General features: G+C 52.8%; 1 protein-coding gene across 27 annotated transcripts in view; it reads right to left on the reverse strand.

The window, feature by feature from the left end:
* PC (pyruvate carboxylase) overlaps nucleotides 1-22,832 on the reverse strand; it is a 111,156-nt gene that overhangs the window by 21,056 nt on the left and 67,268 nt on the right. For 24 of the 27 annotated variants that reach the window (XM_009008538.5, XM_054241091.2, XM_078341508.1 and 21 more), the window contains 6 exons: nucleotides 2,560-2,695; nucleotides 2,224-2,408; nucleotides 1,567-1,732; nucleotides 1,301-1,446; nucleotides 962-1,079; nucleotides 495-646 (listed from right to left, as the gene is read on the reverse strand). In XM_009008538.5, coding sequence (XP_009006786.1) covers nucleotides 495-646; nucleotides 962-1,079; nucleotides 1,301-1,446; nucleotides 1,567-1,732; nucleotides 2,224-2,408; nucleotides 2,560-2,695 — 903 coding nt within the window. Of the gene's footprint in view, nucleotides 1-494; nucleotides 647-961; nucleotides 1,080-1,300; nucleotides 1,447-1,566; nucleotides 1,733-2,223; nucleotides 2,409-2,559; nucleotides 2,696-9,071; nucleotides 9,223-12,572; nucleotides 12,867-22,832 lie in introns of those variants that run through there. The other 3 variants (XM_035263432.3, XM_054241086.2, XM_054241093.2) reach the window with 3 other exon arrangements.

The raw sequence follows: 22,832 nt of genomic DNA on the forward strand, positions 1-22,832 counted from the left end.
TGGGGAGACAGCTTGCCACCTCAGCCTCCTCCAGATCCCAACCGGAGCTTCCAGAAAAGCAGAAATGGGCAGAGGGCGAGAAGTGAGGAAACAGGTTATAATAACAGTGCCGCAGGAGACAGTGAGAAGTGTGGGAGGACTGCCTTCATAATGGTCCTCCATCTTCACAGAATCCATGAACCTCATTCTGATGACAGGCGTGAGCTGGGGCCACAGAGAAGCCGGGTCTGCGGAACAGCAGGGCTGAGGGGTGGCCGGGGCTCCCTCTTCCCTCTTCTCAGCCATCCTGGACTCTAAGCTTGGCCTCTGGGCCAGGTACCTCAACTGTCACATGGAAAGGATACAACGGACCCACTTCTGGCCCCCAAGACCCAGTCACTTGGGGTCCCCTTCCCCCACCAGGCTGTCTGCATGGGAACCCCAGTGCCCCACTGTGAGGCCTGCAGGCCTGTGAGCACAGGCTCCTGTCCCAACACGAGAGCTCCGCCCTTCACCTGCTTGGCAAGTTTCACAGAGTCGCTGGTGAGCCGAGTCCGAAGCTGGGGGTCCAGGTGGGCGGCGGGGGCAATCTCAACTACCTTCTGGTGGCGCCGCTGGATGGAGCAGTCTCGCTCGTACAGGTGCAGGATGTTCCCGTACTGGTCCCCTGGGGAGGGCAGTAAACGGGGCTCAGCTTTTTCTGGAATCTACACACCTCTTAAATGTCCCTACCACCCTACATAAACACTTTGGCCAGTGAGTGCCAGCTGCCAGATGGAGGCTGCCAGGAGAGATAGCAGCACCACCAAGGCTGCAGGGACCAACTGGCAGCCCAACCCCTAGAGCCCACTTTCCACAGTCCTCCAGAAGAGCGCCTGACAGGCCCCAGGCTGTCCCCAGGCCAGCCACTGCGACCCCACCAGGACTGGACCTCTCAGCTCCTGCCTCGAGCTGTGCCAGGCAGGGCTTGGGGACCACTCACCCAAGATCTGCACCTCAATGTGGCGTGGCTTCTCAATAAACTTCTCCACGAACAGAGCCCCATTCCCAAAGGCAGCCAGAGCCTCTGAGTAGGCCCGGGTATAATTCTCCTCCAGCTCCTGCGAGGGTGGGCAAGGGCCAGACAGACATTGGACCCCATGGTGCTACCTCTCCCTCTGCCATGAACCCCACCCACGCTCCGGAGCCCTGAGTGGCCCACTCCTACCCTCAGAGTGGGCTGCCCTGCCCTGCTCCCAGCCCTGGGTGTCCCTGAGTGGTCCACCCTGCCTCCATGGCAGGCTGCCCTGCCCTGCTCCCAGCCCTGGGCATCTTCACTTACCTCGTAGCTGTGCACAACCCTCATGCCACGCCCTCCACCTCCATAGGCTGCCTTGAAGATAATGGGGAAGCCATAGGTGTTGGAGAACTCGTGGGCCTCCTGCAGGGACATGATGGGGGCATCTGTGCCAGGGACAACGGGGACACCTGTTGGGAGAGAGGTGTAGGGGAATCTCTGTAATAGGCGGGAATCCCTGCCAGCTGCTCCTGCCACTGGCCCCTCTCCAGGAGCTGCACGGCCACCCCTTGCTTGCCTGCTGTATTCACCTGCAGCGATGGCGATGGCCCGGGCCTCCACCTTGTCTCCCATCTTGCGGACCACTTCTGGGCTTGGCCCAATGAACCGGACCCCTGCATCCTGGCAGGCCTGGGCAAAGTCCGCTCGTTCAGAGAGGAACCCATAGCCAGGGTGTACTGCGTCCACGTTGTTCTCCTGTGGGTGGGGCCAGGGAGAGACCAGTACCCATCAGTCCCTTCCAAGGCTTTAGCCAGCCTCTTCCCCTGCCTCACCTGCTGAGCTCCATCTTTTTTCAAATTTTTGAGACGGAGTTTCACTCTTCTTGCCCAGGCTGGAGTGCAATGGCGAGACCCCAGCTCACCGCAACCACCGTCTGCTGGGTTCAAGTGATTCTCCTGCCTCAGCCTCCCGAGTAGCTGGGATTACAGGCACGCACCACCATGCCCAGCTAATTTTTTGTATTTTTAGTGGAGATGGGGTTTCCTCTATGTTGCTCAGGCTGGTCTCGAAATCCCAACCTCAGATGATCCGCTCACCTCGGCATCTTCCAAGCGCTAGAAGTACAGGCATGAGCCACCATGCCCATTCATAGAGGCGCTGAGCACGTCGGCGGCCTCAAGACACACACCCCTGCGGCAACTGAGACTCCATGGTCCCTGCTGTCCCAGGCAGCCTGCTGGGCTCACCTTGGCCACCTTGATGATGTCTGGGATGTGCAGGTAGGCCTGCACAGGGGCCAGGCCACGGCCGATGAGGTAGGCTTCGTCTGCCTTCTGCCGGTGCATCTGGCCCGTGTCCTGCTCAGAGTAGACAGCTACGGTGCGGATGCCCAGTTCCGTGCACGCCCGGAACACACGGATGGCAATCTCCCCTAGAGGGCAAGGAAACGAGAATTTAGATTCCTAGGTCCTAGGAGAAGCAGAAAGGGGAGTGGGGAGCCAGGGCCTGGGGCAGTGAGTGGCAGAGGAACCCCTCGGCTGGGGCTGGCCACGAGGCTTCTCACCGGCGCCACTGAGGCTCACCTCTGTTGGCCACCATGACTTTCTTGATGGGCTTGTACTCCAGGCGCCGGACATTTGGGGAGGCGGCGGGGGCGGTGGAGGTTCGGCGGATTCCCAGGAGCCTCAGGCCCCCGTGGACTGTTCGGAACTTCAGCATCTGGGGAGGAAAGCAGAGCCCAGGTTGGTGCAGCCTCAGCACTGAGGCTCCCAGAATGAATGCGGGCCCTTCCCAACCCCACAGTGGCCCCACAGAAAGGCCAGCACCACCTTCTGCCTGGATGCCTGGCCAAGTCCGACACTTCCTTGCTCTAGAGAAGGGAGCAACTCCAAACTCAAATGGAGCCCCCAGCTCACCCTGATAATACCCGCTGTGACTTGACTGTTGTAGAGACAGGGTGTCCCTATGATGCCTAGGCTGGTCTCAAATGATCCTCCCACCTCAGCCTCCTGAGTAGTTAAGACTCCAGGTGTGAGCTACTGTGCCCAGCATAATATGCACTATAACTTTTAAAGGTATCAGGCCAGGCGTGGTGGCTCATGCCTATAATCCCAGTACTTTGGGAGGCCAAGGTGGGAGAATCAGGAAGTCAGGAATTTGAGACCAACATAGTGAAACCCCATCTCCACTAAAAATACAAAAATTAGCCAGGCATGATGGCATGCGCCTGTAATTCTAGCTGCTTGGGAGGCTGAGGCACGAGAATCACTTGAACCTTAAGACAGAGGCTGCATGAGCTGAGACTGTGCCAGTGCACTCCAGCCTGGGTGACATGCAGACTCTGTCTCCACTTCAGGCCAGGCACGGTGGCTCACACCTGTAAACCCAGCGCCTCGGGACGCCAGGGCAGGAGGTTTGTTTGAGCGCAAGAGTTTGAAACCCACCTAGGCAACATGGTGAAACACCGTCTCTACAGAAAATACAAAAATTAGCCAGGTGTGGTGGCACACACCTGTAATCTCAGCTACTTGGGAGGCCGAGGCAGGAGAACTGGAGCTGGAGCCTGCAGTGAGCTGAGATGGCACCACTGTACCAGTCTGGGTAACAGAGCAAGACTCCGTCTCAAAAACATTTTTTATTTTTTTTTAATCAACTGACAGCAACTTATATCCCTGAATGCAGAGAGGCTTCAGAGGTTGGCTAGAGCCTCATTTGTAAAATGAGGGAAACCAATGTGTAGTTGAGTCTGAAGAGACAACTGCCCAGCGCAGAGCCCAACGCTAACCAGGTGCAGTCTGTTCACCCCTGCGTCTGGGCCTCATCTAACCATCTGATTTTTTTCTCTGAGACAGAATCTCACTCTGTTGCCCAGGCTGGCGTGCAGTGGCGTGATCTCCACTCACTGCAACCTCCGCCTCCTGGGTTCAGGCAATTCTCTTGCCTCAGCCTCCCAAGTAGATGGGATTACAGGCATGTGCCGCCACGCCTGGCTAATTTTGTATTTTTAATACAGACGGGGCTTCCCCATGTTGGTCAGGCTGGTCTCCAACTCCTGACCTGAAGTGGTCCACCTGCCTCAGCCTCCCAAGGTGCTGGGATTACAGGTGTGAGCCACCACACCCACCCCATCTGATTCATTTCTTAGAAAAAGTTCAAAACACTTGACTTAGCCATTTTGTTGTAAGTGAGGAGCATAAAGACGTACTCAAGAAATGAAACAAATATTACAAAACCCTTAGTGTCACGTTATGGCCAACAACACGGAAAAGGGGAAATAAAGACAGAAGAAAAAGAGAAGAGAAGAAACAAAAGAAGAGGAGGAAAGAGCCACAGCCAGGGAGACAAACAGGGATTTGTTTTTGAGATGGAGTCTCGCTCTGTCTCCCAGACTGGCAGGCCCTATGCCAGGCACAGTTCCAGGCCCCGGGAGTTGAGAACACAGCAGTAAAGGTTCTGCTCATGGAAGATAAATGGCAGAGAAAGGAGAAAAGAAACACAAGACCCAAATAAGAATGTTTCAGATCACAAGTGACTGGAAGATAAGAAATGGGTGATGTTTTGTGAATGATCTGGGGTGGGTGCAGGGGTTTGTGGACTGGGTATTAGAAAAGGCCTCGCTGAGGAGGGGACACAGAGCTGGGGCCTGGGTGGGGAGAAGTCAGCCAGGCACAGAGCCTCAGGGAAAGCACTCCAGGGAGAAGGAACGGCAACTCAGGAAGAGCAGGTGCATTCGAGAGAGAGAGGGGAGCTGTGAGACTGTGGCCTGAGGTGAGGCTGCAGCCGTGGAGAGGCTGGTGGTTGAGGTCTCCCTTGAGCCACGGGCAGGACTGGAGGGACATAATCAATGCACAGTGGACACCTCTCTAGACTGGCGAGCAGCAGGAATTCACAGATGGCGCGATGCAGAGGCTGAGCTGAGAGATGCGGAGGCTCTGACAGGGGGAAGCCATGGGGGTGAGGGTGGGGTTGGGGTATGACAGACAAGATTCGTGAAGACCCACCATAGAGAGGAAGAAATCCTGCTGGTGGGTGGAGATGACTCTTCCTGCTCTAAGAAGGGCAGGACAGAAGAAGCAGGGCTGGGAGTGAGGCAAGTTCAGAGACGGAAGAGCTGGGTCGAGAACCTGGGCAGTATCACAAGCCGGGGAGAGAACTGCCTGGGAGAAGTGGGTCAGGCCTGTGTCATTAGGACCACTGGAGTTGTGAGTCTGGCTGAGGAGTAAGAGCCAAAAGGAACCCAGGAGGCCACCTGGAGGAGAGAGGGAAGCATGGGGCACTGGGCAGAAGCCAGTGGCTCTCAGGAGGATGGGGCGCAGGCTGGGCGAAGCGTGACTCCCAGAGGTAGGGTAAGATGGGGGCTGGGAAACGGCCACTGTGGTGACCAGGAAGTAGTCCAGTCATACCCAGCGACGGTGAACAAGGGTAGAGTAACCTTGCTGGGCTCTGGCCTCCTCCTCTTTCTAAAATATACCTTGTTCTTATTATTCACACAGCGGAAAGACCTGGTAGACACCACGGTGATGGAGAGATGAAGGTTAACATCACTAGCACCGAAGAGACACCACACACCTCCTGATGGGGCTCCCGCCTCTGGGCACAGCCTGAATTTAATCAGGAAAGCAAGCTCAAATTCAGGGACATTCACAGGATAACTGGCTTGGACCCCTCAAACATGTCAAAGGTCATGAGAGACAGAGACACAAGAACAGTTTCAGATGAAAGGGGACGAAGCAAGGCGGCGCGATCTGCACGTGACCCTGGATTGGACCTTGGGTTTCTGTTGCTAAAAGGACGTTGGGGGACAACGGACACAATTTAAATAAGGTCTGTCGGTGAAAGAGGATGGGGTTGATGTCAATTTCCTGATCTTCATCACTGGACTGTGGTTATGTTGGAGAATGTCCTCATTCTTAGGGAAGAACTCTGAAGAACTCGGGTTCAGGAGCACCACGTCTGCAATTTACACGCACTCACGTGGCTCAGCAAAAAAAAAAAGGAGCAATGAAGCAAACGCTAGTATTGGGGGAATTGGGGTCAGGGTGACGATTCTTTGTCCTACTCTTTTTTTTTTGAGGCGGAGTCTTGCTCTGTTGCCCAGGCTGGAGTGCAGTGGTGCGATCTCAGCTCACTGCAACCTCCGCCTCCAGGGTTCAAGCAATTCTCCTGCCTCAGCCTCCCGAGTAGCTGCGATTACAGAAGACGTGTACCACCACACCCACCAAAAATTAGCCCAGCTAATTTTTGTATTTTTAGTAGCAATGGGGTTTCACCATGTTGGCCAGGCTGATCTTGAACTCCTGATCTCATGATCTCGGCCTCCCAAAGTGCTGGGATTCTAGGTGTTAGCCACTGTGCCCAGCCTGTCCTACTCTCGCAACTTTACCAAAAATCTGAAATTACTTCAAAATGCCAAGTGGAAAAAACCATACCCACCGCTAATACCGCTGGAGGAGATAACCTCAGAGAGCACATGGCCCCGAGCCTGCTGCACAAGAGGTGCCAGAAGCACCAGCGCGGAGCTCAGGTGTGGACACACACCCTACTCAGAGCGGAATGAATGCCAGACGCCATCACCCCGCCATCACCCCACCATCTCCCACACGCTGATCTGCAATCCTCTAAGCCCTGCTCCAGGCAGGTTATCGGATGCCGCCCACGAGGAGGGCAGGTCTTTCCCAGCTGGGTGCAGGCGGCATTGGCATCAGAGAGCAGGTGTGGCGTGTAAATCTCACCCTCCTCCTGGGCACCAAATGTCTGCTCTGCTCAGGGCTGGGAAAGGCCGTGTCAGAAGAGCTCAAGCTACCACATAGAGGCAAGGGGAGCCTTTGGGACAAGCACAGCAACAAAACAGCAAATACAAGTGGCCCTGAACCCACGAGGAAGCAAGAGATTCAGAACACAACGATGAGGGGCCACTCCTGCCTGGGAGCTTTGTAAACGCGGCACTGAGCGCTGGGAAGGCCTTCAGGATGCAGCCACAGGCACTGTCTGGGCATAAGAGCAGCTTCTCTGGGAAGCTGTTTGCAAAACCTATTAAGAGCCTTTAAGATATTTATGCCTGGCCAGGTGCAGTGGCTCACGCCTGTAATCCCTGCACTTTCGGAGGCCGAGATAGGCGGATCATTTGAGGTCAGGCATTCGAAACCACTCCGGCCAACGTGGTAAAACGCCATCTCTACTAAAAGTACAAAATTTAGCCAGGCGTGGTAGTGGGGGCCTGTAATCCCAGCTACTCGGGAGGCTGAGGCAGGAGAATTGCTTGAGCCTGGGAGGTGGAGGTTGCAGTGAGCAAGATCAGGCCATTGCACGCCAGCCTGGGTGACACAGCGAGATTCCATCTCAAAATCAAACAAACAAACATGCTCACTATTCCAGAAATCCAACCCCAGAAAATATTCCAAAACGGGAACCAAGATGGATGCAGACATGTTCAAAACAGCAGCATTTACAACAGCAGATCATGAGAAGCTATTGAAAGACCCTACACCCCGGCTCCTGTTCAGACATTACATACATTAAAAATAACACGTCTGCACAGGTTTTGATGACATGGGAAATGCTTGTGATGTAATGTGCAGCCCAGGAAGTCTGGTGGTAAACAACGCGATCTCACGAAGCCTTTTTAAAGCAATGGCGACAACTGCAGGAGTGCGCCGCATGCCGCCCTGCTCGCTCCCACGTGGTACGGAAGTGGTGTGGAGTTGTGTTTTCCTCCTTCTTTATGCTTTTCTATATTTCCATATGGAAAATTTCCATCTTTTCTCCATTGGGGATGCATTATTTATAATTAGAAAAGAAAGAGAAATACACAGAAGGGACAGGAAGAGCTGTGCAGGAAAAGGCGAAGGGAGCTCCTGCTCCGCCGACTCCTTAGGTGGGAGGACGTGATGCGCCTCCCAGAGCCTCGCAGCCTCCCTGTATCACCTGATGAGCAGCCGCACAGCTGGAAGCAGCCCACTGGCACCAAGATTCTCAAACCTCCAGGGAGGTTTCAGGCTCTTCCTGGGGAGCCACAGTCGTTTTCTCCCACCTGGGTGGGGGCACTCCCCCACGGAAACAGGGCATTTTTGTTGGTCTCCTCCCCTCTCCCCACCTTACTTACTCCCCACTGCCTTTTCCAGGCAAAGAAAGAGATTTCCTCAGGAGATATGCCAAAGGCCGGTTACCTCTGGAGCCTCTGGGAGGTTGCACCCTGCCCCACAGCGCAGCCACCAGGTGTCTCCTTAGCTCAGGCAGGAAAATGACAGAGAGCTGACACGTCCCTGCCTGCCTGGGCAGCCCCTCTCACACACATTCTTGCATTGGATCCTCGTTTTTTCTTGGTGGGCATAGGATTCCTTAGCAGTCCCACTTCATTAAGAGGTGGAGGTTATGGGCGGTGGCGGGCACAGGAATGCCTCTGTGAGCCCTTGTGTCCCTCAAGGGAAGCAAAAGCGGGCCTAGCCTTGAGACCAAGAGGACTGTCCCCGGGGTACGGGAGCTCTTTGGGTGGCAGAGTGCCAGGAGCTGTTTATGGAAGGGAAAAGGTCAGGAAACACTGAGGCAGAGCGCAGCGCAGGCCCCCAGTCCGTGGTCTGGACACCTCTGAGGCCCCGGCTTTTACATCTGTGAAACAGGATTCCCCGACCCCACCCTAAGCAGGTCACCTGGGTGTCGACCGAGACAGTGCACCTGGAGCGCTGTGCCTGGGTGACAAACATCAGCTGCTGTCACCATCTTCCCAACTCCCTCCCCTCTCTGATGAACTGAGTGAGGGTGGAGAAGGAAGTCCTAGGCCCTGCACAGTGGAAGGGCCACACAGCTGCTGGGAGGCCCACATGCCTGCACCCTCCTGCTCGCACCAGGATGCACCACCACAACGAAGCTCCACGCTGACCTCCCCCCAGGCACCTGCACCAGGCCTTCCTGGTCTGCAGACAGCACAGGGAGCCCACCCGCCACGGCAGGCTGACCACACACCCAATGCTTAGCAGTTTGCTGAATGGGGAGCCAGCGGGTGCAATGCCCACACACACTCGGCACAAACACACAGGCCCAAGTACTTTCACCAAGGCAGAAACCTGTCCCCAGAGCTCTTCTGCACAGGGAGACCCACCTGGACAAAAGCAGCTGGGAGTGTCAGGTGTTGCGGGGGTGGGGGCACCTGTCCCTGCACTCACCCTGCACTGGCCTTCAGTGCACAGAGGAGGGTGCCTGAGGAGCCACGGCCAGCTGCTCTTCCGCTGGTGGTCACTGGCCCAGAATACAGAGTTTCCCAGCACCAGTGAGCAGCATGCAGCCTCCTGAGGCCTATAGGCTGGCATAGACCGCCAGCTGCAGGGAGGCAGGAGGTTGGGTCACACAGAGAGTGGCTGATCCACAGCCCACAGCCTGCTCCCTCGGCCCCCCGGGGACCCGGCGCGATGATGAGGGAGGCGGGAGGTCGGGTCACTCAGAGAGTGGCTGATCCACAGCCCACAGCCTGCTCCCTTGGCCCCCAGGGAGCCGGCAAGATGACGAGGGAGGTGGTCTGACATAGGACACACCGGAGAGGGGAGGGCAGTTTCTGCGATGGATTTGTGGGGCTGGGGAAGGCTGTGAGGAGCTCCCTGTGAATGACGGAGATAACGGCTGCACTGCTCCTCAGAACCTAGGCATGGCCCTGCAGCTCAGCTCACCACTGTGGTCACACAAGACACCTGCCACCAACCTGCCTCTCCCTGACACTCACACAATGCCAGGCACAGATGGGGCCCAACAGACACAAAGAACACATTCAATTCCACCGTGTCCAGGACTCTGACTCTTCCTTAACCCAGTTTCCCTTACTGAAGGGCACTGCCCTCCCAGATCTGAAACCCAGGCCTTTCCAGAAGCATCGTCAGCTGGGAGAAACCGCACTGTAAGGTGGGTGTGGCCACCTCACACAGCCCTCTCTCCAGGAAATGGGGTCTGTCCTGAAGGTTGTGGTGGAATAAGCTCATTCTGGGTGTGCTGAGCTTGAGGGGTCTGGGATAGAGGGAGCTGGGTGGGCAGACTCCCCTCGCTCCCCAGTATCAGGCCTTTCCCCAAAGCTGAAGGGACCAGAGGCCTCTGCACAGCACTTGGGGTATAAAGGAGGGAGCCCCTACAGTTGAAGGCACCTGTGGAAACCCAAGGAAGTGGCAGCAGAGGGTGGGAGGTGACCTTCCCAAGACCCCCAGAAGCCTTGCCTCTGGCATTAAACGACAGTCACGGACCTCAGGCTGCATGAAACTCCAGCCCAGACACTAACCAGCCTCTAACCTCACAATGGCACATTCCCAGAAAGTGCCACCAGCCTGCAGCTCTTCTGGCTGGCACCATTCCAGGCACTTCCTGCCATCTTCACAGCAGGGCACAGAACAGGCGATGGCCAGGCGCGGGGCATAATGTGGGACCGAGGCCAGGCTCCCTCTGTAGTCCCATGCGGTGCCCTGCTTTTGGGTATTTGTTGGTGGATGGCAATCAAGAAGTCCTCAAGGTTGCCGACAGTTTGGCTGAGAAGCTTCCCTGGAAATGCAGAGGCTTCACTAACAGAACCCACAGAAGCATTTTCTGCTCCCTCGAGCTGAGCTGCAACCTTTCAAGGGAGGCTGCTAGACCTCCCCAGGTGGGAGGGGTGCTCTGGGATGCTGCCAGGGCCAGCCACCAGCTCAGGTTACAGCTGCACGCCTCAGGGGATGCCACTGTCTTGCTTGCTGTGGTGATACACACAAGCAACACTCTCCTTTTCTGACCTCAGAGATGGGGAAACAGTGAGTGTGAGAAAAGCAACCAGCATCACCCAAAGACCCTGCACCCTGCTTTCCTCTCCAGAGAGCTCACAGCCCAGAGAGACCCATGTGCTATTTTCTGCAAATGCCAGCTGACAGATCCCTTTTCTTGGCCTCGGGTTGTGCATAAGAGACCAGGAAATAAGACAGCTTTGACTGTCACTTGGGACGTGTAAATAACTCCTTGCAAGCAAGAATGAGCCACAGTGAAGCCAGTAGTGTGTGGAGCACCTGCTTCCTCCCCTGCTGCCTCTCGGGATGACTCCACAGCTTCCACTTCCCTTGGCTTCAGTTTCAGATCAATAACTCAGCATTCCCCTTCCAGAAGGGAGCCAGGAAGAGACCTATGACAACCTGCAGGCTGTGGCAGGACAAGGGCCTGGCCGGCACCTGCCCAGCTCCTGACGGAGCTTCTGCTTCCATAGCATACAACAGATACTTGCTGAGCTCCACCTGCATGCCCGGCCAGTGCCAATGGAGGGGGCACAGCAGTGGGCAGCGACCCCAGCAGAGCCTTGCTCCTTGCCAGGCATAGGCCACTGTGGGCTCTTCATGCAGACTCACTCAGTAACCCTCACAGCCCCTCATCCCACCCCGTACAGATAAGGAACCAGGCACAGTGGGATTAAGTGACATCCCAGGCCACCAGCAGAGCCGGCCTGGAGCCTGCTTTGTATCCTCTCCAGAGCAGGAGCTTGGACCCATTGGGGCTGGTTTATGGACTCTTAATCCAACTAAAAGAGTAAGTCACGGCTTTAATCAGCAGCACAGAGCGACAGGCACTTGGAAACCAAAATACCAAAACCAAAAACCCACTTCTGATAAAAGCCGTGTGTCACTGGCCTGGCCTCCAGCAGGGCCACCGGTGGTACTCAGAGCTTTCCGGCGAGAGCCAACAAACAGTGCCGCAGTCACATGTCCCAGATAAGCCACGGCAGTTTCAGTTTGTCCAATAAATCATCAAAATGTCCCTGAAATCCCACTACTTCAGACCTAAACTACATCTCCCAGGATGCCTCTTGTAACCAGAAGAACAGAATCCTGCTGTCAGGCTGGCCTCGCCCAAGTTTTGCTCCAGACAATGTGGCCCCAGGGCTGGGCAGCCTTGCTGGGGACCACGGCAGGGTGCCACCTAACGGCTGCTGCAGCTGAGGCCCCACATTGCTTCGTCCTAAATATTCCCATCCTCACAAAGCGTCTCCTGCAGTCTCAGAGGGCAGCAGTGAGCAAGAGGCCACCGAGGAAGGGAAAGGCCAGGCTGTGCTTCGGGGACCGCCTGCCAGCAAGGTGGGTCTGCAAGCCCAGCAGATCGCCCAAGTCCCTCAGCAAACCCTCCAAGGTGCACTGGAGAGCAGAGGAGGGGAGAGAAGAAGGAAGTGCGGTGCAGAGACAGGCCCCAGGAACCTCCGAACCAGCAAAGCTCCACACATCTACTTCCTGCAGACCAGCTGCCCCCGGTACCAGCGCCCACACCAGGCTGTGCCCCCACCCCCAGCCAGGCTCCGCAGCTGCCAGCGAAAGCAGGTCAGAACCAGAAAGAAGAGTTCTTGGCAGAGCACCCGGGGCCGTGGCGGTGGCAGCTCTGACGGATGGGGCTACTCTCCCCAGGCGGCTCTGCTCTAAACGTGTCCGATGGGGCCCAGGGCTGGCAGCCAAAAGGGACAGATGAAAGGAGGACTCCACCTGGCTTTCAGGGCTGCCACGGCCAATATCAAAGCACCCAGGAGAGGACAGACAAAGGCTGAGATTTCTGGGCAGGGGGGCGAAGGGAGGACACTGGAAACAATGCAGGCGATGGACACAGAAGACAGGAGAGACAGTACCGAAGATGGAAACAGACACTCGCCGAGGCGCAGCTGGCCGGGCTCTGGACCGCCAGGAGCACTGGTGCTGTCGCAACAAACAGCCGTGAACAGCGCCAGCAGGGCTCCATCACCCTGGCAACCCTCTATTCAAAGGCGCAGCCAAGCGGGAGAGGGTGGCACCGAGGCGACTGGCGCCATGGTCTTGGGACTTGTGAACTGGGGGACAAAGGGAGCCTCAGAGAAAGCAGAGTGAGGGGTCCTGCGGGCCTGGAATGAGGTGGCTGCTCCATCCCAGCCTCACGGGAAAGCAGTGAGAATTTCAGGGCCAACACTGCCCCCTGGCGCACAAAGAGCCAGCTTCCTGCTGACCCACAGCATCGGGCGTGGGCAGAGCTCACATGGGGAGGTCACTCATCCCCATTCCCCCACATCCTACAGGAGTTGGCTCAGGAATGCCTTCCCCATACTCCCCAGCAGCCACATCCTTCAGCTCTGTCCTTGTCCTTGACCCACTGTCCCGCTGAAGGGGTTCTCCATGAGGTCCCTGTGGCATCTGTGTCCCCAGCAAACAGCATTTAATGTTACAAAGATTTGTTGACCCACTTGTCTCCCTCAGTAGACACTGTGAGGGCCCTGGGCACAGGAGCCCTGGTCCCCATACCTCCCTAGCACAGTGCCTAAGACCAGAATTCAATAAATGTCTGGGGGAATGAACCAGTGATTAAATACTTTGGGTCACAATGAGGCTGCTGAGTGGTGTGAGGCTGTTAAGATTCACCGTGAGACATGGTGGCTCACGCCTATAATCCCAGCACTTTGGGAGGCTGAGGTGGGTGGATCATGAGGTCAGGAGTTCAAGACCAGCTTGGCTAATATGGTGAAACCCTGTCTCTACTTTTTTTTTTTTTTTTTGAGATGGAGTTTCGCTGTTGTTACCCAGGCTGGAGTGCAATGGCACGATCTCGGCTCACCGCAACCTCCGCCTTCTGGGTTCAGGCAATTCTCCTGCCTCAGCCTCCCGAGTAGCTGGGATTACAGGCACGCACCACCATTCCCAGCCAATTTTTTTGTATTTTTAGTAGAGACAGGGTTTCACCATTGTTGACCAGGATGGTCTCAATATCTTGACCTCGTGATCCACCCGCCTCAGCCTCCCAAAAGTGCTGGGATTATAGGCGTGAGCCACCGCGCCCGGCCTGTGTCTACTAATGATACAAAAATTAGCTGGGTGTGGTGGCGCGTGCCTGTAGTCCCAGCTACTTAGGAGGCTGAGGCAGGAGAACAGTTTGAACCCAGGAGGCGGAGGTTGCAGTGAGCTGAGATTACGCCACTGCACTCTAGCCTGGGTGACAGAGTGAGACTCTGTCTCAAAAAAATAATAATTCCCTTCTCTCATCTGCTCATCCTGATGCAGGTCACAGCGATGGCTTTCAGAGCAAGTCGCTATTTGGGACTGTGATCAGCTGGCTGGGACAGGCTGAGTGAGAGGCAGCAGAGATGAGACGTGAACAGTGAGGCGGAGACCTGGGCAGAGTTAGCAAGATGGCCTGAAGGAAGACTCCAGGCTGGGAGGAGGAAGGAACGACCAGAGGAAGGCGGGGGAGGGAGGCTGGTGGGGAAGGGAAGGAGTTCCAGGTATGGGGGCGGCTGGAGCAAAGGCAGATGAGGCGGGAGGCAAACTGCCTGGAGTGGCCCGCTTGAGGCAGAGAGAGCAGCCCAAGGGCTGACCCAAGACTCATTCCAGAGCTCACGAACCCCACCGGGAGCCTGGGCAGTGTCCTCAATGTTAGGATGCTATGGAAACACTAGGCATCGGGGAGACAGATTTGCAACTGACAGGGATCACTCTGGCAGCTCTGAGGAAGCTGGATTTGAGAAAGAAAGACGAGAAGTGGAAGGTCAGCTAGGAAGACGTTCTCATGTGGGTGCCGAGAAATACTAAGGAGGTGGAATCAACAGCACCCATTAGACGGGAGGCAGAGAAGCAGCAGGGAAGGGTGACCCTGGGTTTTAAATGTGAACAATGGCAACACCGAATTAAAGAACATGAAGCCAATGTAGGTAGAAACAGTGACTCCGCTGTGAACCTAAGAGCATCTCTCTGGCTAGAAAGGACAGGCAGCTGGACAGTGAGTCTCCTGTGTAAAGGGCTCTAAGCTACAGAGACCTAGGAGTCATCACAGCCCGCTCCAGAGACAAAGGCAGGAAGGCACACTGCTGGGATGTGTTGGCGCCACGGTGCGCACCCCCGGCTTCAGAACCTCGGGTCCTGCCTTTGACCACTATGCCATCAGGGCTGGCCCAGGAGGTGAGGGGTCACAAGACTCTCGAGGAATGAGTGGCAGGTGCTTACCGGGCTCTTCTCCAGGCAGCAAACTGGAAGGTTCCTTTCCAGGAAGCCGGAAGTCCTGGAGCTGCTGACATGCAGGGCATTCCCCAGGGAGTCCAGTCTCATCTCTCAGCGAGAGAAGAGCGGCCACCAAGCTCCAGCCCCGCTTTCCAGCGGCTGCTGGTGTCTCATTTTTCAATGTGAATGGTCAGCTAACCACCACTAGATATTTGAGGAAATTACCCAAAAAATTCACCAAAACAAATTAGGATTTTTTTTTAAAAAGGGAACTCTAAAGAGAAAGTAATATAGAGAACAGATATTCAGAAAAACTATAATTAATCTCCTCAGAGAAACAGGAAAAGCTATTGCAATCCATTAAGTAAGAGGGGGCAGCTCTTTTAAAAAGGCAACAAGAAAGAGCTCTAGGAAATTAAAAATAGAGTTGCAAAATTTTTAAACATAATAAATAGAAAAATTAGAAGACAGTTTGGGACATGACCCGGAAAGACTAACATATGGAAAATAGGAGAAAAGATAAGGAAATAAGGGACTCAGTCCAGCGAGTCCAATATCCAGTTGCCCGAGACACCCGGAAGAGAGAGGCGGGGGAGGGAAATCCTGCTGGAACGTCCCCTGGGACTAAGGGACGTGCATCCATGCAGAGAGGTCTCGCAGCCCCTGGTGTGATGCCAAAAGTCCCACCCGGAGAAAAGATCAGATGGGGTTTCATATCCTTCTTGTATTATTTCCTGTGGCTACGGTAACAAGTTACCACAAAACTGGTGGCTTCAAACAACAGACACGTATTCTCTTTTGGTTTGGAAGACGAGAAATCCAACATCAGTTTCACAGGCCAAAACCAAGTGTGAGCGGGGCTGTGCCCCTTGGGGGGCCTGCGGGGAATCCCTTCTCCAGCCTCGGTGGCTGCTGGGCTCCTCTGCTTGTGGCCACATCACTCCCAGCTCTGGCTCCATCTCCGAGTCGCCTTCTCCTCCGCATAGGTCTGTGTCCCGTAAGGACACTTGTGATGGCATTCGGGGCCCACCTGGGTGATCCAGGATCACCTCCCCAGGTCAGAATCCTTCATCACATCTGCAAAAACCCTTCTTCCTTCTAAGGTAGCAACTAGGATTAGGACCTGGAGATCTTTGGGGGCCATCTCCAGCCTACCACACTTCTGAAGACCAAAGGTCACATGCAAGTCTTCAGCAGTGACATGGAGCCGGAACCTTCTGGAGTAATGTCCTCCAATTTCAGAGGGAAGATATTTCTGAACGTGGTGTCCTCTATCCAGTTAGACTATTGATCCAGTGGGGTTGGAATACCAATCTTTTGAGACATGCTGAGCCTTGGGAGGTTTGCCCCCTACATGCCTGTTTGCCCAAGAAGCTCAGGGATGGGCACTAACAAAGCAAAGGAGTAAATAAACCAAGAACGAGGCACACAAGGGATCCAGGCACCTGGGCAGCCAGCACAGAGGAGGAAACTCCCAGGGCGATGCGGAGGGAGGCCCAGGCCACTTGCTGTGCACAGGCAGCTCCCGGGGTAGTGGCCTTAAACAAACAAACAAAAAGGCAGACTGCCTGGTGTCTCTGAGAGAATGAAGAGAGGATGGCAGTGTGCAACCTGTCTGGGATGAACATCACCTCCAGGAGATGAGGAGTTAACGCTACCGTAGTTTCAGATGTGAGTATTAACCTAATAAAGTAAAATCGGAAAATGTACTTAAAAGTGGTTCTAGGGCTGTGGGAGGTGGCTCACACCTCTAATCCCAGGACTTTGGGACGCCAAGGCAGGCGATCATGAGGTCAGGAGTTCAAGACCAGCCTGACCAACATGATGAAACCTCATCTCTACTAAAAATACAAAAATTAGCCAGACATGGTAGCGCACACCTGTAATCCCAGCTACTCACGAGGCTGAGGCAGGAGAATTGCTTGAACCTGGGAGGCAGAGGTTGCAGTGAGCCGAGATTGCGCCACTGCACTCCAGCCTGGGTGACAGAGTAAGACTCCATCTCAAAACAACAACAACAAAAACATGGTTCTATAGAACCATGCAGGGTGAAGGGAGGGAAAGTGGGTTCGTGTATGGGGTGGGGTTTGAGGTGGAGAGAGCAGTACAAGTGAGCTCCATCTTCCATTAAAGGAGACCACTAAACAGCAATGCCACTGGGAGCAGGAGTCACAGGGCAGCCTCTGGGAGGCACTCATGGGGAGGGCAGTGGGACGGGGCGGCCAGTGGGACAGGGGTGGTAGGAGGAAATGAGCCTCAGGGCATAATCTGACTTTCAAAGTGTCCACATGTATTATTATTATTATTATTGAGACAGAGCCTCGCCCTTTCACCCAGCTGGTGTGCAGGGGCGCAATCTCAGTTCCCTGCAACCTCCGCCTCTCAGGTTCAACTAATTCTCCTGCCTCAGCCTCCCAAGTAGCTGGGATTACAGATGCCCACCACCATGTCCAGCTACTTTTTTTGTATTTTTAATAGAGATGGGGGTTTCACCATGTTGGCCAACTCCCAACCTCAAGTGATCTGCCCGCCTCAGCCTCCCCAGGGGCTAGGATTACAGGCACGAGCTACCATGCCCAGCCTCACATGTATTATTTTGATAAAAGTTAAACTTAACAAAGAGAAAAGTGAACTCTGCAAACAGATACAGTTCCTTTGTGTTTCTTCCTAATCCTGTTCGTGGTCCTTCACTCTCAGGGGCCCACAATGCAGAGTCACTGCTCCCCCTTTGGTGACTGCACCCGGAGGCGATATTTGTGTGCCCATAACCATATGTTTTATTTTTTTTCATAAATGATATAATCATTTTAACTTGCTTTATTTTTACCAAACATATATTTGAAATCTATCCACGTCGATACAAGGAGACCTACTTCACTCATGACCGTATGACGCTGTATCAGACATACCGCAATCTACAGTCCTCTGCTCTACCAGCTGGGCTATCGAAGGGACGCGTAGACATACCGCAATCTGTCCCTGCCATGAGGGGCTGCTACTGCCTGAATGTTTGTGTCACCAATATAGATTCCTATGTTGAAACCCTAACCAATGTGATGGTGTCAGAAGGTAGGGCCTCGGGGAGAGCCTTCCTGAATGGGATTAGAACCCTCACAGAAGAGATCAGACAACTCTGCTTCCCCTTCGACCTGTGAGAACAGTGATCTATGAACCAGGCAGTGGGCCCTCACCTGACGCCAGGTCTGCTGACCCTTGATCTTGGAGTCCTTAGAACTGTGAGAAATGCATTTCTGCTGTTTCACAGACCTATGGAACTGTGTTACAGCAGCCCAGCCTAGGCAGTGACAAATAGGCTGTTTCTAGTTTTTAGCAATTAACAACTGTGTTGTTCATGGAGAAACCCCATCTCTACTAAAAATCCAAAACCAGCCGGGGCGGGGGGAAGAGGGGTGGCGCATGCCTGTAATCCTAGCAACCCATGAGGCTGAGGCAGGAGAATGGCTTCAACCCAGGAGGCGGAGGTTGCAGTGAGCCGAGATCGCGCCATTGCACTCTAGCCTGGGCAGCAACAAGAGTAAAACTCCGTCTCGGAAAAAAAAACAACTGTGTTGGATAGGTTGGCAAAATGATCACCGATGAAATGGAGTGACAGGTACGTGGAGTTCATTATGCTATTTGCTGTCTCTTTGTGTATGTTTAAAAGTAGTCAATTAGGCCAGGCGCGGTGGCCCAAGCCTGTAATCCCAGCACTTTGGGAGGCCGAGGCGGGTGGATCACGAGGTCAAGAAATGGAGACCATCCTGGTCAACATGGTGAAACCCCGTCTCTACTAAAAATACAAAAAATTAGCTGGGCGTGGTGGCGCGTGCCTGTAGTCCCAGCTACTCAGGAGGCTGAGGCAGGAGAATTGCCTGAACCCAGGAGGCGGAGGTTGCGGTGAGCCGAGATCGCGCCATTGCACTCCAGCCTGGGTAACAAGAGCAAAACTCTGTCTCAAAAAAAAAAAAAAAAAAAAAGTAGTCAATTAAAAGTGTTAAAAATGAATAAGCTTGACCCCATATATAAAATATGTAAAATTTTCTCTAGGACATATACCTAGAATTGGAATTGCTACATCAGACAATAGGCAGTTCTGTGCGTTTTTTTTTCTCCTAGAGTCTTACTCTGTCGCCCAAGCTTGAGTGTAATGGCGTGAAATTGGCTCACTGCAACCTCCACCTCCTGGGTTCAAGTGATTCTCCTGCCTCACCCTCCCAAGTAGCTGGGATTACAGGCACGTGCCACCACACCCAGCTAATTTTTGTATTTTTAGTAGAGATGATGTTTCACCATGTTGGCCAGGCTGGTCTTGAACTCCTGACCTCAGAGGTGATCTGCCCACCTTGGCCTCCCAAAGTGCTGGGATTACAGGCGTGAGCCACTGCTCCCGGCTAATAAGCACATTTTTAATACCAATGTTGCCAAATAAGTCTCCAAGGTAGTTATCCTAATAATTTACAAGGCCACCAGAAATACAACAGTATCTATTTCCCACATCTTTACCAGCTCTTGTGTCGTTAAACTTTGATTTTTGCCAACCTTGTTAAGTATAAAACCATATCGTTTCAATTCCCCGATTATGACTGAAGTTGGCTAATTGTGTACTCGGCTGATGTCACCTTAGGGTCCCAATTTTCCACTGACACTCCTAGCACCTCAGAAATCCCCATTACTACTAATGGCCCCAGATGTCACCACAGTATACTTGATATCTTGAGGAAAGACCCTAAATTCATTAAAGACATAAAGCAATTTATGCTTGAATTGCAACAGGTGGAAATACTCCAGGAGCCAGTCACCCCACACCTATTCCCAGAATTAAGGAAAGAACAAAAACTTAGGAATTTACTTCCCACTGCCCAGAGGCTTCCTTGGGTAGCTTATAAGCTAGGGAATAGATTTTGGCATTCCCCTGAAGGAGCAAAAGTTAATTAGAAAATAATTAGACTTACTGATCCTTCTCTACCTTACACAGAAGTAAGTAACAAGGACGGAATAAAAATGGTTAATATAAACAGTGTCCTTTATCATCCCCTAACTTTTATGAAAGGGCTTGCCAGAACAGGATTTCCTTGGTGAATAAAAACAAAACAACAAAGAATATTTGTACTAAAACAGTTAGAGCATGAATCTCCACGCTGTCCTCTACCTCGTAGTCTGAACTCCACTGACCTCCACCTGTAACCAGGGTTAATTATATGCGCTGCCAATGTTTGATGTTCCTGTCTGCCAGGACTATCCACTCATCCCTGAAGATGGAATGGACAATGTCTATCACTTGGTCAAAATTTAACTCTTAATCTGTTTTATAATTTCTTTAACATTTAGTTATAAAAGCATAATGGGTAACACAAGTTAACCATAAATTAATAACCTTTAAGAAAAAAGAAAGTAAAAAAAAAAAAACAGTAGAATGTAGATATCAAACCTTCCCTTGGAATCATCTTTGAAACAAACTCTTCTGATTATTCTGGCGAATCACAATACAATGTAATTTTTTTGAAGTTTGAATTTCCTGATTTATCTGCTCACCTGCCAAAATTAAAAGTATAAAAATCCTAAGTTGCCTGTAATAAACACACACACATCTTTTGGTTAACACAACCTGCAAGTCGTGCTGTCTCCTTCTTCCGCCAACACCTAGCTCACCTCCGAGATCCCCTGGACCCTGCCCGGCCGGACCGCGGCAGCCCACTTTTCTGCTGGGCTGGCTGTCTTTTCCTTACTGAGCTGTAATACATCTTTATATATTCTAGACATGAATCCGTTCTCTATTATACCCATGGCAGATGCTCGGGAGGGTGTTTAGCAAGTTATAGGAAGAGGAAGGGGAAGGAGTTGAGAGGGAATGACAAGTTGAAGGAGGAAATGTGACAATAAAAAAAGCGGGGGTGAGTCCAGGAGTGAGGCTGTGAGGCTTAGGTAAAAGCCTGGCCTTGAACTAGATGAAGAACCCTCTTCCCCTCTGAGACCAGAGGGCCTAGGTGTGCTGGGATGGTCTCAATTATAAAACATCCAGTGTTTGGCCCCAGGTGTCACCTAATGCACTGACTCTGCCACGGCCTGGAATGACTAAGAGCTTTTCCACTGTGACTCATCAAGGCTGACAAGCACAGACATCACGTTCCAGAAGGCACAACCAGAAGAGCACAGCGACAGTCCAAGGAAGAACAGCCTGTAGAGACGAGACTTCCTACTGACATCCAAGCTACTCGTTTGCCACAGCTGCTCCAAGAATGGAAATAAATGAGTGCAAGCTGCATCACAGAGGACAGAGATTGACTGATCTCTAAGAAAAATGTCTGGGCCAGTAACAGTGGCTCATGCCTGTCATCCCAGTACTTTGGGAGGCCAAGGCAGGCAGATCACCTGAGGTCAGGAGTTGGAGACCAGCCTGACCAACATGGCGAAACTCTGTCTCTACTAAAATTACAAAATTAGCCAGGCATGGTGGCGCATGCCTGTAATCCCAGCTACTCGGAAGCCTGAGGCAGGAGAATCACTTGAACCCAGGAGGCAGAGGTTGTGAGACATCACGCCATTGCACTTCAGCCTGGGCAGCAAAAGTGAAACTCTGTTTCAAATCCCAAACAAAAAAAAAAAAGAAAAATCTCTGGTCAACCTGATCAGCAAGATAACGGATAAGAAAAAGCAGTGCCATTTCCCTCTGAGGGAGTTTTAAAAGAATTTAGTCTTCTGAATGAGTTGGTTTAGGTCAAGCGATTCTGCTGGAAAGCAACATTAGACTGATTCTGTAAGCGATTTCGTGAATTTCTGCGGTGATTAGCTAACCTTGGAGGGGAGAAGCACAGCAGTTTTCAATCTGTATTTGGCATGTTCCTACATAATGCTCTTCTAACATTCTTTAGAGGAAAAAAGCAAAAGTTAGATACTTCGGGTTTAGATATTAAGGATGTTTCCATTTAAAATATACCATGAATCAGAGATTTAGAGCTGTCAGGGAGCCTGGCCACGGAAATGAGAGCAGCCAGCCTGTTGCTTCGACCTCCTCTCATCCCCCTGATTCTTCCCAGGATAAGGCTATTGGGCCAAGGGAAGAGAGATTAGCAAATTTATTTTATTCTATTATTTTATTTTTCAGACAGGGTCTTGCTCTGTCGCCCAGGCTAGATTGAAGGGGCATGATCAGAGCTCACTGCAGCCTCCACCTCCCAGGCTCAAGTGATCCTCCCACCTCAGCCTCTCTACTAGCTAGAACTATAGGTGTGCACCACCATGCCCAGATAATTTTTTTTTTAATAGACGGAGTCTCACTCTGTCGCCCAGGCTGGAGTGCAGTGGCGTGATCCTGGCTCACTGCAACCTCTGCTTCCCGGGTTTAAGCGATTCTCCTGCCTCAGCCTCCTGAGTAGCTGGAACTATAGGCGTGCGCCACGACGCCCAGCTAATTTTTGTATTTTTTAGTAGAAATGGGGTTTCACCATATTGGACAGGCTGGTCTTTGAACTCCTGACCTTGTGATCTGCCCACTTTGGCCTCCCAAAGTGCTGGGATTACAAGCGTAAGCCAGTGCACCTGGCCAAATATTTTAATTTTTTGTAGAGATGGGGGGGGGTCCTCACTATGTCGTCCAGGCTCATCTTGAACTCCTGGGCTCAACTGTTCCTCCTGCCTCAGCCTCCCAAAGTGCTGGGGTTGTGAGCGTGAGACCTCCCACTTGCCAGATTTAGCAAATTCACGAAAAGCACTCAGTTAAAATCTGAATTTCAGATAAACAGCAAAAAAGTTTAAGTATATCCCATACAACATCTGGGGCATGCTTCTAGTCCAAAATTATTTGTTACTTATTTGAAATTGGAACTGAACCGGGCATCCTGTATCTGATCTGGTGACCCTAAGGAGCCAGCGGCATTGAGGCCATGACTGGGCCTTAGGAAAAAAGAAACATAAAGAGACTCCGAGACGTGGCT

This window comes from Callithrix jacchus, chromosome 10 (genome assembly GCF_049354715.1).
Source record: "Callithrix jacchus isolate 240 chromosome 10, calJac240_pri, whole genome shotgun sequence".
NCBI lineage: Eukaryota > Metazoa > Chordata > Mammalia > Primates > Cebidae > Callithrix > Callithrix jacchus.